Here is a 15,041-nt window from a genome sequence, read left to right as displayed (position 1 = left end):
GGGCGCGCCCGCTCTCCCCCCCCCCCGCTCTTTTCCCTTCTCCTCAGTGCAGCGCGCGCGCGGCCCGGCCGCGACCACTCGGCCCGCGGGGGGGGGGCCCCCTCCTTCCTTCTCTCCCTCCCTCCTTCCCTCATGGGAGCCTCCCCCCTCCCTCTCTCGGCGGGCCGCTTACCGCGGCGGGTGCCCTCCCTCAGCGGGGCGCTCCCCGCGGCGGCAGCGGGCTCACGCACGAGGGGCGCTTAACGCCATCGCCAGCCCCGCCAGCCGCCTGGGTTCCTCCTGCTGCCGCGGCGGGGAGAAAGGCCCGCCCCCCTCGCCTGAGCGCTGCCCAATAGCCGCGCCGGACGTCTTTGAGTTACGGCCCCGCTGGCCAATCAGCGGCGCGGCGCCCGCCTCCCGAGCCGCCGGGCAGCGGCGCTGCTCAGCGCTGAGGCGGGCGCGAGCTCGCCCAGATAGACGACGGCCAATCAGCGGGCGCCGCCGCTTTGACGGACAGCCGCGACCACCACTAAGATGCGGAGACCGGCAGCGCAGCGCCCTCCCCCCTCTCTCCTGCACCCCGGGCGGCGATAGCCCCGCCCCGTTCCCGCAGCCGTCCGCGAGCCGCAGCGGCCCCGCGGGGCATGCTGGGAGCTGTAGTCCCTCACCCCCCTCCCTCCCTCCCAGTGCGGAGCGTGCGCGCGCTCCCGGCTCGCGTCACCTCCGGCCGGCGGCGGTTTGAGCCGGGAGCCCGCCAAGGGCGCGAGGAGCCCGTGAGTGGGGGGGGGGAGGGGCGGGGCGGGGGCGCTGTGAGGGGGCCCTCAGGGGTTCCTCAGGGGTCCCGCCCTGTCCGCAGCGCCCCTAAAGCGCCTGATGGGGGCTGTTGGGGGCGGTTTGAGCTTCGTGTGGTTTCTCCTGACGGGCAGCCCGAGCAGCTGAGGGCAGCCGGGGGTGCTGCGTGAGGTGAATGTGCCCCCCGTGAGGTGAATGTGCACCCCGTGTTAACAAGGGGTTGCCTCAGGAGCTGCCCCAAGCAGGCTCTGGGAGATTCCTGGAGTCCATCGTGGACCATCTCCTTTGTTAGGCAAACCCACCAGAGGTTTTCCTCGGTGTAGTTCCCCGTATGTAACAAATCAAGCAGGGAAGGTAGGAAACTGGCACGGTTGAACAAGGGTCAAACTTAGGCAAAAGATGGAAATGCTTCACTGTGAGGGTGGTGAGGCCCTGGCACAGGCTGCCCAGAGGAGCTGTGGCTGCCCCATCCCTGCAGGTGCTCAAGGCCAGGCTGGGTGGAGCCTTGGCCAACCTGATCCAATGGGTGGCATCCCTGCCCATGGCAGGGGGTTGGAGCTAGAGGATCTTCAAGGTCCCTTCGGACCTGAGCCCTTCTGTGATAGCAGTGAGCTGTGTTCCATGGATCTGTGTTATTACTGTTTTCAAAACGTGTGATTGCTTATCACTCCCTAGTCGTGAGATACTAAGGCCATTTTTGATGAATAGCTACTATTTTTAGCAATTCAGCCACTTCAACCTTGAGCTCCTTCAAAACACTCGAAGGAACACTTGGATTTTCATTTAGTGTTTTTGTGGTTTTGATTTGTTAGTCACGAAGCTTCTGTAGCTGCTGTTTACTCGATGAGCCTCTGAGTGAAAAGCTTGGTCTCCGCATCTAACCTTTAAGGTCTATTTTATCTAAGAAAACTAAAGTTCCTGAATTTGTGATCTAGAAATGTGGGAGGGTTGTCAGGATGCATATTACAACATGTTAGGAACACACCAGCAAATGGAAAAAATAACAATTAGAGAAAATGTGTGCACTAATCCTTTCTCTCTGTTCTTAGAGCTTCTGAATCTGCATTGGGTAGAACAACAGGCGTGAACTGGTCGTTTTCCTTTCAGTGTACAGCGATGCTTCTGCTACACTTTCTGACTTTAAAATAGGCTTTGGTTTGTTTAAATTATTTGCTGAAATTACTATGATGCTGTTCATAATGGATCTGTCTAAAAACAAAATATAAATAACTACCACTACCGCAGTAATTATATACAAGGCATTGATTTTCAGTTTAATTATTACTTTAAAAGATCAATAAAAGGCAATTCGCTGAAATTCATTTGTTTCACTGCCTTGTTTCATCATTGTTCATTCTTATTTTCTATATGCCCAGCATAAATCTTTCATAGGGTCAATATGCCTTTCATAGTGTCTTCTGCAGCGTTGGGTATTGGAATAGTACGACAGGCATGAGAATTGGCTGAATGTGGGTTCTTAACGCTGCTGGTGTTATTCAGAAATCGTGGCAGAGATTTTTTAAGTCTTCAGCATATAATTCTTTGTATAATCATTAACAAGTTCATGCTAACAATAATTGCAATAATCTGTAAATGTGGGGTAGAGCTATGGGACAGTGCTGTTATTACAATAGCATTCACTGCATGCAGATTTCTTTAATTATTTACCTACTATTCTTTAATTATTCACCATTCATTTCATTATTCACTTAGGGGAAAAAAAAAACACAACGAAGAAAAACTCATACGTGTTTGGTAGCTAGTGCTTTCTGTGTTGCTGCTGGTACTTAAGATAGGTCTGCCAAGTTGGTTTTAACTCATTTTGTGACTGTGATCCAGACGCATTTTTTAATAGCATTACTACATACCAATGAATTATATGTGCTTTTTCTCTCTAATTCAGATTTATACATGTGAAACTGCATTTTTTATTCAAGGTTTCGGTAGACGAATGTTGTCATAATCTAATTCAACAGGAGGTTAGTTATGTTAACATTTCATTTTCATTTTGTCACTCACCACAAGCTGTGTAGCAAGTCGATCGAAAGCATTCATTTTCTCCACTTCTGTATAGAAAGGGAAAATCATCACAGAAAGTGAGTCAGAGATGTTGCTCGGTGGTGAATCACAGAGCTGAGCACTGAATGGGTCTGTTGGCCCACCAGTCATCCAGCATACTCGGTAAAGGCTGGCACTAGAGGAATGTTGTGTTTGTTTTTGCCAGTAGTCTTGAAGTGCATTCATCAACTTTTAAAGGAAGAAAAAAACCAACCCACTCTGTGGAAAATACTGTAATTGAATTCTTGAAGTGATTATGATTGATTTCACAACAGTTAGAGCTGAAACATTTCTGTTTGCTCAACCGAGAGATGAAATTAGTGTTTACCAGCGTTTTACAGCTTCTCGTCTGTGCAATGCATCACCTAGAGCAAGCTAGAGGGTTGCCCTTTTCCATTGAGCAATGTTCAGCGATGGACATCTGCAGAAGAGCCTTGATACTGATTGTAGCACTTTTATCTGCTGTTGAGTGTTCCAGGAACCCAAGGTACAAAATGTCATTTCCTTAAGGATACGAGAGAGATTCCACTTACAAAACAGGGAAAAAAGCCACAGCGAATAGTGTGATGACAGATGACACCGTATGTCTGTTTCGCAAAAGGAACACAGATTTCCTTACCCCGTAACTGCCACAGAGTTCTCATTGCTGGGTGAATCGCTAAAAATAGATTCTGTGGTAGCTAGATAATTTGATACAAAATAGAACCAAATCCATAGCAATAGTAAATGCAATCCTTATACCTCAACTTTGAGTGTTGCTTGAAATCTTCAATTCCAATTCAGATGTGCTTGCTTGTTTCCTCCCACATTCTCCAGCAGAATGATGCATCAAAACAGCTGTGGTTACCCACCACTTTGTTGTAGAAGTAAGTGGTAAAAGATGCCCAAGAAAGTATGGACAGAAGTTCCCCAGTATTACCAGCATTTTCCTTCCAGCTCTCTAAGCGTGATGTGTTTCTTGATAGGTATGCCTATAATTCATCATATAACCAAAAAAGCAATTACTCATTTTCGGTCTGAATGTCATTAGTCTGGCCAGTGGTGCAAGTGACAGGATACACCAAAATCCTGAATTTTTTTTCCTAGGGTTGTGAAACAGTTGAGTGGGTTTACAGAGTAATCTGGTCCCTTGTTGTGTACGTCTGTTTACAGACATTTTTGTCCACAGTACTTCAGTACTACCAGATTTGTTTGCTACAGAAAGGCAAATTCCCAATAACTTCTTTTTGCTGCTCTTTCTAGTCCTCCCTTCTTTTCCCTTTTTTTTGGATCAATTTTAGGACAGCCTCAGCTATCAGACAAGGCAGGGCACAAGTGGCTCAGCAGTGGTAGGAGGCTACGGCAGTGGGTCTGCCAGACCTGCTCTGGGATCTCCACTGGGATCGTGCAGCACCACGGCCAGAGTCTCACCACACCATGCCAGGGAGTTCTGATGGCCTGGGACATCCCACCTCGCCAAATGGGAAGATTTCTCAGTTTTAGTAACATAATGGCCCTTGGAAGATGGAGGTGTTTGTACAGTCGTGCCAGAACAAAACCCCAAGCTCTTTCAGCATATGTATTGAAGTAGCGTTATTTGAGTGTGCCACAGCACAGTTACGGCTGGATTCTGTTCACTGAAGAGAATGTAACTTCGGTTGGAAGAGTGCACATCAGGTTTTGTAGCTAAAAAATCATAAATGGAATTCCTTAGGAATACAGAGGTGCTGTTCTCTGTCACCATGGCATATAATTCCTTTTGAATGAATGTTTTCCTTGCCAGTTCCCCGGAAAGTTAGAAGGCATCTGTTGCAACCTCTGTTTTGCATAATCTTGCTTTACTGTGTTGATTACTGAACCCCTTGCATTGTCCTCAGGTTGGGCTTACCACGTAACTAGTCAGTGCAAGAACCAGATGGTTTAGTCCTGCAGATCTTTGAAGTGAATGGCCATGTAGCTCAGTACATTTCTTACTGTGATTACAATGAATCATTAAATTCACAGGAAGAATCATACATCATGCTCGCTAAATCGTATCTGAATTGTTCTGAGTTGCTTCAGAAATGTATCAATAGAAAAGAATCTGGGCACAACGTGTTCTTATAGAAATTTGTTACTGAGCCTGGTAGTATGATACCTACTGTTGACAATCCAAGAGGCATATTTTGCCTGATATTTTGTGTTCTCAGCATAACTAAGGTCCCAATCCTCACACAGGCTGTGAATCCAAAATTAGGTAATTAGGCAGTGTGGGGTTAAAGACTTTTCCTCTATGGTTTGATGTAAAGGTTTGTTCCTTTCCTCGTGTTTAGTTAGTGTACTGCTACTGAGCACTAACATATACAATTTTTGGAAGTTATAAGAGAAAAAAAGCTAGGATTTCTTCTCCAGCTCTTTTCCCTTGCACAAAAGTGAATCAAATTCATATTTATACCCTGAAGAATATGAAAATCTTTAGTATGAGAATTGGCATTGATTAATTCTTGGTTTAAGATTTTATTTCTGAAAGGAATAAAGTTTCTTTTGTAGTTCTAGATTTCTTGTGTAATTTCTTGTGATTTCTTGTAAACAATGCTGGTCAGGTCCACCTGAGATCATTGGTAGCCAAACAAGCCAAAAAATGAAAATGAATCAATTTTAGAAGAAAAGGAAAAAAGAAGTAATGTGTTTTCAAGGACATTGTTATAAAAGAAAAATACCAAGATCTCACCATCGTTCTCTAATGATCTTGGTGACATTTTTGCTGTTGAAGACAGCATTCTTCCTCCACTCCTTTCCTGAATGTTCTTGCAACTGACTTCTCATGGGCAAAACTTCCTAGCCATGCTCACATGTTGCCATGATCATGTCTGTAAAGAGAGGTACAAAGCTTTACTGCCCGTTTCTTGTTCTAAACTGAGGCAGGCTGCTTTGTGTGTGGCAAGTTGGTTTAGCTCTTTATTTCCATGCTAATACAAATGAAGTTGTGCTACTTTGGAAATGGGAAGGATATTTGAAATGTGGGGATGTTTTTGTTGTCTTTTTTTTTTTTTCTTTTTTTTGGGGGGGGGTATTTTGCGGAGATTGATGTTCCTTATCAATCAATTCAATGTACATTGAATTACAACAACTTTGTGACTTTGCCCTTCTTTAAAAAAAAAAAGTTATCACGCTTTTGTTTTTTTTGACCTTCATAGTTACTAATTAATATGGTGATTCTGGTGGTCTTAATTTGCAATATGTTTTCTATTAATTAAATTGTCATATGTGACATCTGTGAAAAGCCAGGTGTTTGGTTGTGTTGTTGTTTTTTTTGTAAAAACCTGTAAGAAATAGTCAACTGGCTAGTCTGAGCATTTCCTTTTCGTTTCCACCTAATGTTGTTATTGTAAGGGCGACTTACTTAGATATCAATTATTTCAAGTTACCGTTATTCCATGAAGCTTTATTCTGTAATGTGTTGCAGACCTATCTTTTAAGTTAGATATCTTTTTTGATTTTGTTTCCCCTAGGGTCAACATGGCTTGTGTGTTCCAAGGAACACCTACACTTGAAGCTTCTGATTCTGAAAATGTTGATGCTAAGCTGTCCTTTCTACCTGAAAGACTGAGAAAGAAACTGCTGCCTTTTCAGGAGAAAGGCATCATATTTGCACTTCAGAGAAATGGCAGGTAAAATCCTTATTCTGTCATGTGCTAAATAGAATTATTCTAGGTAGAAATAATGAATGGTTACAAAAGCTATGCAAATACAGCAACACTTAGGAGAGTTATATTACAGATTTTTTATTGCAAACTGTAAGATAACATGGCTTATAATGAGGTGTTTTTTCTTCCTCCAGAGGAGGAAGAAATATTTAATAGTGCAAAAGAGGCTTGTAGTATCCAAGATCTCCTCATACAAGAGGAGGCTGCTATCAGCAGGACCATCCTTTTTGTCATGTTAATGGAGAATGCTTAAAATAAATTGATTCACATTTGCTTCTGTAGTTCTTAATGGCGTGGTAGAGCTGTTAAGAGAATGACTAACAGATCTTGATGCATCTGTGTGGTATTCTATTTTAAACTTTGTACAATTCTGGTATGTAATCAGGGTGTTCTGGAACTCACTGAGCTGCAACAGCAGAGCAGAAGAAGACTAGCAGAATGCTCGGTTAGCAAGTGCAGTAACTGATAAAAAAAGGCATTGGACAATTAGGTACCTGATAAATCAGAAAAATAGTTTATGCAGCAGAGTCTGTAAATATTTTGCTGAGTAAGAGCATGTTGCTGAGTTACAGGCTTGAAGAAGTGGGAAGGGAAATGCGATTTCTGATTTATAAGTTTTCTAATAACTAGGCAATTGCAGCCTAAAGCCATGAAACTACTGGATGTTGTTCTTTTGGAAAGTAATGACATCTTAGAGGTCTGGCACAAAAGAAACAGTTTGGGCTTAAGTTGTGAGGAAGGATGAAGTTAGTTTCTGATAACCTCATCATCTTGCTCAATACAAGAGGCTTGGGGCCTAAGAGGGTTGCCTGATACTGTTTGTGATGTTTTTGTAGGAGATGATAAATGTGCATGGCCTTCTCTAAAGATTAAAAATGGGAAAGGAAATGTTTCTCATCAGTCCCTGCAGTTATATGGAACTTCTGATCAAGTCAAATTTTCTCTGAAGTATTTCACTTTATTTCTAGTCATCTGGCCAAAAAACTTCAGTAATGGTAATATTTCTGTCTCATAAGCCATATATTTTAGGCTGCCAGAGTAGGTAGCAGAGTAGAAAGATGGGTCCAGCCATTCATGTGCAAGCTTGAATTTAAAGCCTGGGATTTTAACAGCTTTATGCTGTGTTGTCGTGAACTTCTCTGTGACCACCAGTCATGTGAGGTACTTCACTGCTGCCCGATGTAACTGTGAGGATAAACATACACAGTTTTAACAGATCACTAAGACTTGGAGAGAATAGACAGCAAAAGTCTGTATTTGAGTTGAATTTAGTAAGTTCAGAGCCTTAGGCTACTACTATATCACAGTTGATCTGATTCTAGTAAGGGGAAGTGAAGTTTATATTGTATGTAATAGAGGTGCATTTGTATACACAAACTGAAATAACACAAAAATATAAATGTATTTATTGTCTTTAATGTTAACTACTGTAGGCTAATGGGTGCATTTGAAAGTGGCATAAAGCTTTGCAGCCTACCATGTAATATACAGGTTCCTCAGGAAACTGTTTAACTGTAAATTTTAATTACGTTTTTCTTTCTTCTTCCTTGAGCAGAAACAATTGTCTGCAGTAAGTATGTAGAAAGGTTTGGAATGACCATAAAAGAGGGAATGAGACTGTTTTTATTAGGATTAGGGGTTTTGCTTTTTTCTTTTCTTGAAACCTGTCATTAACAAAAGATTGTTGAGTAATATGGCACTGATATTTTTACTATAAAATGGGTAGGAATGTATTTTCGTCATGAGTGCAAGAAATCTCATTCACTGGCATAGCAAGTTCTATTCAGTAGCTGGGTCAAGTTGAGGAGAACAGTATGCCTGCTCCCAGCCAGCCTCTGTATAAAGTAAAATGTGTTATGTCAAACTTTCCAGAGCAGTATTTTTAAAAAAATCTGTGCTTTGCTCAGGCAGATCTAATTTTTTCTTAGTCCCAAAACAGAACAAGAGCCTGTGCTGCAGCTTGTAGCTGAATTTTCCTATTAGTGTATCAGCCCTTGGCTCACACAAATCTCTCCCTTTTGTGTAATCCTTAATGATTTAAGCCTTCTTTCACTATTTCCATCAGTATATTTTAGCAAGGTCTGGTGCTTTTCCATAAAAGTGTCTTTTCTAATTTTAAAAATATATAAACCTGGGACTTGAAGTAAGCAATATGTGCATCTGGGCTCGTCTTTCTTCTCTCCCTTGGGCTGTGTGCTCCCTGTGCAGCCATCACTTAATCCATGCTTTGCTGTAGTGGCAGGAAACTGGTGTAGAGAAAGTGCTCTACTGCTGGCTGTAGACATTCAGTTCATGTTATCTCAGGTTAGACAAGCTCGCAGCATTATTAGAACAAAAAGAAAATATGCTCTTGGATGAAATGCACCCTCTGAGACACTAATGGGGCAGGGATTAATTTATTAATTCCCCCATAGTTCCCCTAATGGTAAGATAAATATGCTGTTGTGATTTGTGCTTTTGATTCAATGGTAAAAGGGAGGCAGGAGAAGCAGACAGATCCTGTGTGTTTATTTATTTTTTTTTGCAATAAATGCTGCAAAGGCTTTGTCTAGAGCAACACATGCTGCCTAACGCTTTTCTAGGAAATAATAAAAATACAGTAATTCTAGAGCCAACAAGACTGTGTAATTCAAAATATGGTAAGATACCTTTTAGCTGACAGCCATGCCTTAAGAAGCCATAGAGTTACTGATCTTTACTCCTTACTAGAGATTGTTCTTCAGAAGTGCATTTGGGAAGAAGGTACCTAGGGATGGAAATCTTTATTTATAACCTGAACCATTAATGTGCAGAAAAGGTGGTTACATGCAAATTCCATACCTGAAAACTATTTTATTTCTTTTTTTTTTCATCCAGGGAAACTAGTTTACTTTTAAAACATTATAAATATATATTTGTATTCATATATTTATATTATGTTATTTACTTTAATTATAGACAGCTTGCTCACCTAAATACACTGTAAAAGTTAGAAGCTTGTTATTTTAGAGTTATGTCTCTTGCTGCTAACACATACAAACCATATTGCTGAATACTTTACCAACTTTTGTAATAAAATTTGCTAGCATGTGATTTACAAAAACCATTTTTAGTGTTGCTTGCCTTGTTGGTGGTATCTGAGGAAGATGCCTTCAGACATACAGATTTTTTTTCCTAGAAGCGTTGGCAGAACAATGTGTTTAAGCTACCTTGCTTGTGGATGAGAAAGAAGAGTTGTTTACCACGTATGAAATGAGCTTTTCTATTATAACTGCATGCTCAAACAGTTTAACTAGCATAGACTAGTTCCCTGTTGTGCTTTTTTCTCCTTTTCTTGTACATGGTTCAATGCGTACAAGTGCATTACCATTGTAACTCTTTTTCTCTGACAAGTAATATTTTTTAAAATAAAAGTTTTTATAAATATTGAAACACTTATTGATACTTTTGCTAATACCTATATTTTATTCCAGCTGTGATTCATAGATAATTTTTGCTTTTTAATGCAAAAATTATTAATTAATTATTAATGCTTTTTTTTTTTTAACCTGTATAAGTTTTAGAGTTAATATGTTAACTTGTGTGTTCTAAAGTATGTGATATTTAGTATCTTATACATGCTGGCTTAAAATTATTTGAGTATAGTTACAGTAATAAAGAGGCAACATGTTATGGGGACCTCATATCTGGCATTAAGAGCTATCTTTTAATGAAGAGATTTATTTTGTTAGGCAGGTCATTTAATAGAGTAATAAAGATTGTTATGTTATTTAATGTTGTTTTGGTTAATAGGCTACAGAAAATCATTGTGATAGAGAGTTCATTATAGAACAGAGTGTCACCTAGTATAATAGCAAGTCAGTTGGCTGCAATTCAAAATAATATATTTATTTTCCATTGACTGTGTCTCTGAACTCTACCAGTCAACACAGGAGAAGCACTTAGTTAATTCTTCATAAATTAAAATATATTTTTGGCTCAAAAACTTTTATCAGTCTTCATAGAAATTAATTTCCTTCTCCCAACCTCTCAGAATAGACCAGAAAAGCAAAGGCTCAAATCAGAATTTTCTCAAAGTTTATGAACAAGGCTAAAAGATTCTCGCTCCAGTTCCTTACAGGAAAGGTAGAGTGGATACAGTCTGATGAGGTTTTAGTTGTTGAATCGTAGAAATGATAGCTCTTGGGCAGGAAACAAATAGAAATTTTAAAATTCCTGGTGATGGAATACCAGTTTGTTGGGTCAGGAATTCCTGATATATGTTGTATCGAAATTCTTGGACGAATTTCTGCACAATTTTCTTTAACTTTCTAGGACAGTAATAAGAAGGGAAGAGAATGCAAGGAAATTGAGTCTGGATGTGGCAGCATCCAATAGACTAACGTTTTTTTCCCTTGAAGTCTCAAATTCTCAGAAGTCCTTATTCTGAATCGGCTTTGTTCTATTTCATTCAACCTGCCAGAAAATAAACCTATAGTCTGCGTGTGTGGTACATCGGGTGGGGGTGGAAAGGTTCCTTTTTATAGAATTCTTCATAACACGAGAGAGAGGTTATCTGTGTTAAGGTTTCTTTGTCTAGACTCTGAACAAGGAAGCCTTAATCAGCTTAACTTTTCTATATCAGCCACTGAGCAGCATGAAGGGTATCATTTCTGTATGTTTGAGAGTGTAGTGGAGATATATTTCTAGGTTTTGGAATTGGATACAGTAAGAGAAAATATGTTGGTCTACACTTGTCTCTATGCATGTTTTAATTGCTGCTAGAGCAGCAGATCCTTCTCTTTTTGTTTAATTATTTGTCCTTTTAATTCTTTTTTTTTTATCATTTTTACTGTGATTCTGTATTTTATGTTAGTAGTTATGAATAAAAAGAAACATTGGAAAAGTAAAATATTTTCATCCATTTCCGTTTTGAAACACTAAGCTTAGATGCGTGTACATGTGTTGCTGTCTGCATCTATTTTTTCTGTCCTTTGTTTGAGAGGTCATAGATTGCTGAAGTCTGTATTGTGATTGTGTGGCCAACTGTTTTTTACTCTTCTCTAAAGCCATTTCTTTTTCAGAATCAGCTACATGTTTCAAAGTAATACTTATCAAAAATACTTTACAGAGTACTTCTGGACTGTCCTCTAAAAGTACTTCTCAATATTTTTCTTGTGGAAGCTGTGGCATATTTTTTTTTCAGTTGAGCCTTATAATTTTTCATCTCTATTATTATGTCTTCAAAACACAACAGCGTACTGAACTTCTTCTTTCCATATAAGTTAGTTGCATGCAACTTCATTTATGCAATGAAAGCATTAACCATTAATTGCTATAGGCAGAAAAATTTAACAGAAATGGTTGACATGGAGAGTTTGCATTTTATGGAACAATTTAATCATTCTCAGTATGTTGTACCTGACACTGACATTTATGGAGAACATTTTAAAGAAGATTTTTTCTTCAAGTTTTACTTATATTGGGCCACTTTGGTAAGAGTAATGTGTTTGAAATCTGAGTGAGAGTTCTGACTGCTAAGCACATAATGAATGTCATTCTTACATGCTGCAGGTAAGGATGTTGGGTTGGTATAATTACCAAATACAGTATCCGTTAAGGAGTGCAAATGTTACAGTATCAATTTTGTTGTGAAATTGGAGTTAATCTGATTTCTTGTTGCTAAACTTTTGATTGATTTGGTTTTAAGATGGGGAGTTCAGACTTGAAAATATAGAGAAGAATTTCCAAAATAGGAAGGGTGAAGATAATCATCATTTCTTTTGGGAGATCTTCTTACTTTCTCTGCTTTTTTCACAATGACTTTGATAGATGCCACATTAATTAAATTTGCATGTTTCAAAATGAAATTCCTTTCTTTTTTTTTTTTTTTTGAGTCATGCCTATGAATGTTATATTTTTATGAATGTTTAATTTTTATTTTAATTTATACTTGGTGACTTGAAGCATTAAGTGCTGTCAACAACTATCTCTGTTGACTGTATATCTTCAGATCAGATGGGAATAAGGAGGAAGATTTTGAAGAGATTAGTTCTGCAGCTTTTGCAGTGCACATCACTGCAGGGAATGTCACATGGGAAAGCAAATTTTATTGGTAAAGTAATGACAGGTAACTAATTTTCATTGAAAGTCATTAGACTGCATCCTAAAGAAGAGCTACCATTGATTACATATATTTCAATCATGCCAATTAATATCTAGGTTAAAGCTTGTAGCCTACACTGTGAGTAGTTGAAATTAGCTGATGTTATTCCAACTATTCCAATTAACTGATGTCAACTTTTCTTGCAATGAATCGGCTGGTGAACTCATTGGGGCTGAGGGGGCTTATAAGAAAGATGGAGAGAGACTTTTTGCCAGGTCTTCTAGAGATAGGACAAGGGGTAACAGTTTTAAGATGAAAGAGGGTAGATTTAGGTTAGACCTAAAGATGAAATTCTTTACTCAGAGAGCAGTGAGACACTGGAACAAGTTGCCCAGAGAAGCTGTGGATTCCCCATCCCTGGAGACTGGATGGGGCTTGAGCAACCTGGTGTAGTGGGAGGTGTCCCTGCCCATAGCAGGGGGGGGAATTGCATAATTTTTAAGGCCCTTTCGACCCAAACCATTCAGTGATTCTAGCTCTCTGAGCTTAAACTTCACCTTGACCACTTTGATACGTATTATTCCACACATCCTTGCCCATGCTTAAATCCTGAAATATGTAGGCTAATGTGCTCTCCTAGATTGCAAATCTTCATAAGCATGGAACATTTTAGATGTTTCATTCAGTTGTAGGTTGAGCAGTGTTGGAGAAAAGCATAAAACTTGGCACAACCGTTCTACTCCATATTCCTTTAGGGAATCAGTAACACTGTATATGGGGCAATTTACTGCATTTTACATTAGCTTGAGGGTTGTTTTTTCATTTATTTTTTTAAATACATAGTGTACTTCAAGAGCAAGGGTATCATCTAGCTTAAATCTTCTGGGGCTCTATTTCTGGTAAAACAACCTTGATTATTTTTGCAAGGAAGTCATCTCTCTTTGTTCTAGTTTTAGGACTGTGTGCTGTGATTACTGACACACAAATGTAACGGTTGCTTGCGCAGTTTTATATAAAAATGTACTAAGTTCAGATTCCTTAAATAACCCTTGGTTAAGATGTTAGTGCTAAAGTGTTGGCTTGTGAGTAGGAGGTAAATTATATGTTGTAGCGTTATATAAAACTGACTCACATGAGTAGGTGAGAATCCCAAGAATATCAGGACACCCACACTAGTGAAAGAAAGACGCAAGCTTCCTCTGTACAACATGTTCCAAAGATTACATTAACAAAAACAGCTTTAATTTGTTTGAGTAGTAACAAAATTTTTCAGTGTTTTAAGAAATCAAGTGCTACTGCTTTGAGTGTTTATGTTGGAAAATGTAACTAAAAGTAAAGCATTTTGTTCTGAAAAGGCTACCTGCAGCTCTATATTTTCTGGATAAACAGATGTTGAAAATAAATCAAAAGGTTAAATTATCCCCACAAGCAAGCAATAAGTATATTGTATTGCTATATCCCCTTCAACTTTTAATCCATGATGCATAAGGAGGCAGAACTGTCTACTTTAGGGAGAATATTATTGCAAAATATTTCTGTAGTTACAAGAAACGTGTAGCACTGTGTGACTTATTCGTGGTTAAATACATATTTCTTTTTAATCTATATATAAATTATATAGATTATAAGGTTAAACCTCACATATGTCAGCGTGTTGGTAATCAGTATTTTTCCAAGAAGAAAGTTCAAAAAGAGATTTTGTCTTTGCAAAGATACCTTGCTGAAGTAGTCATAATTAATATAAGAAGCTATAATGGCATCACTTACTTGGTAATATCGAAATACCATTTCAGAAGGATGACCTGAATGTAACCCATACACACAGAAATAGAAATGATTTTCATTTAAATGTTCTGCTTCTCCAATCTCATCTGCATACAGTGTTAAAGATCTGTTTCTCCTTATTCTTTACAAAGCTGGCTCAGTCTTCTTGACATCAATATAACCAGAAGCTCTTCCTGTGCATTGTGAGGTTTGAAAAATTATCCCTTCTCTCTTGGCAGAGCTTTCCTGACCAGAGCTTTCTTAGACGTGGGTTTGGGGTTGCTTCCTTCTGTAAGTGCACTTTTGCTTGGCGCTTGATACCTTTACAAGACTGTTTTGATAGTGTTTGCTAACGCTTGAATATCTGGTTCTGGGGTTCTGATTCATCCAGCTTTGTGTGGTCACTTAAATTACAGCTTTAGGTGTTTGTATTCTGTTGTGTGGGGATCTACAAAAAGGTTTCAGACCTACATGCATGTGGGGTGAACCAACGCAATAGGTTTCTTGCTCTTTCTGCTTTGCATGCATATTCACTTACCAGGATACTTTCTCTTAGTTTTATTTTAAAGCTAATACATCTTGAAATGAAAAGGTTATTAAAATCTAGTGGAAATCAGACTGGGTGGTTCCCTTCTGTTTATGAAAATACATGGAAAGCTGTGTCCAAAGCCCGCTGCTAAGCCTACACCTGTGAATGGCTCATGAATATTAGGAAGTTT

The 15,041-nt window shown here is 39.4% G+C and overlaps 1 protein-coding gene across 3 annotated transcripts in view; it reads left to right on the top strand.

The window, feature by feature from the left end:
• The first annotated feature begins 628 nt into the window (after positions 1–628).
• Positions 629–15,041, top strand: part of ZRANB3 (zinc finger RANBP2-type containing 3) — a 47,415-nt gene continuing 33,002 nt past the window's right edge. For 2 of the 3 annotated variants that reach the window (XR_011810539.1, XM_027461252.3), the window contains exons 1-2: positions 629–752; positions 6,300–6,458. Coding sequence is in view for 1 of the 3 variants with exons in the window: in XM_027461252.3 (XP_027317053.3) it covers positions 6,307–6,458 (152 nt within the window). In the remaining 2 variants the exon portion in view is untranslated. Of the gene's footprint in view, positions 753–6,299; positions 6,459–14,561; positions 14,614–15,041 lie in introns of those variants that run through there. The other variant, XM_021272950.4, reaches the window with a different exon arrangement.

Source organism: Anas platyrhynchos, chromosome 7 (assembly GCF_047663525.1).
Source record: "Anas platyrhynchos isolate ZD024472 breed Pekin duck chromosome 7, IASCAAS_PekinDuck_T2T, whole genome shotgun sequence".
Lineage (NCBI taxonomy): Eukaryota > Metazoa > Chordata > Aves > Anseriformes > Anatidae > Anas > Anas platyrhynchos.
The sequence above is the reverse complement of the archived record's forward strand: the minus strand, read 5'-3'. Positions and strand labels throughout refer to the sequence as shown.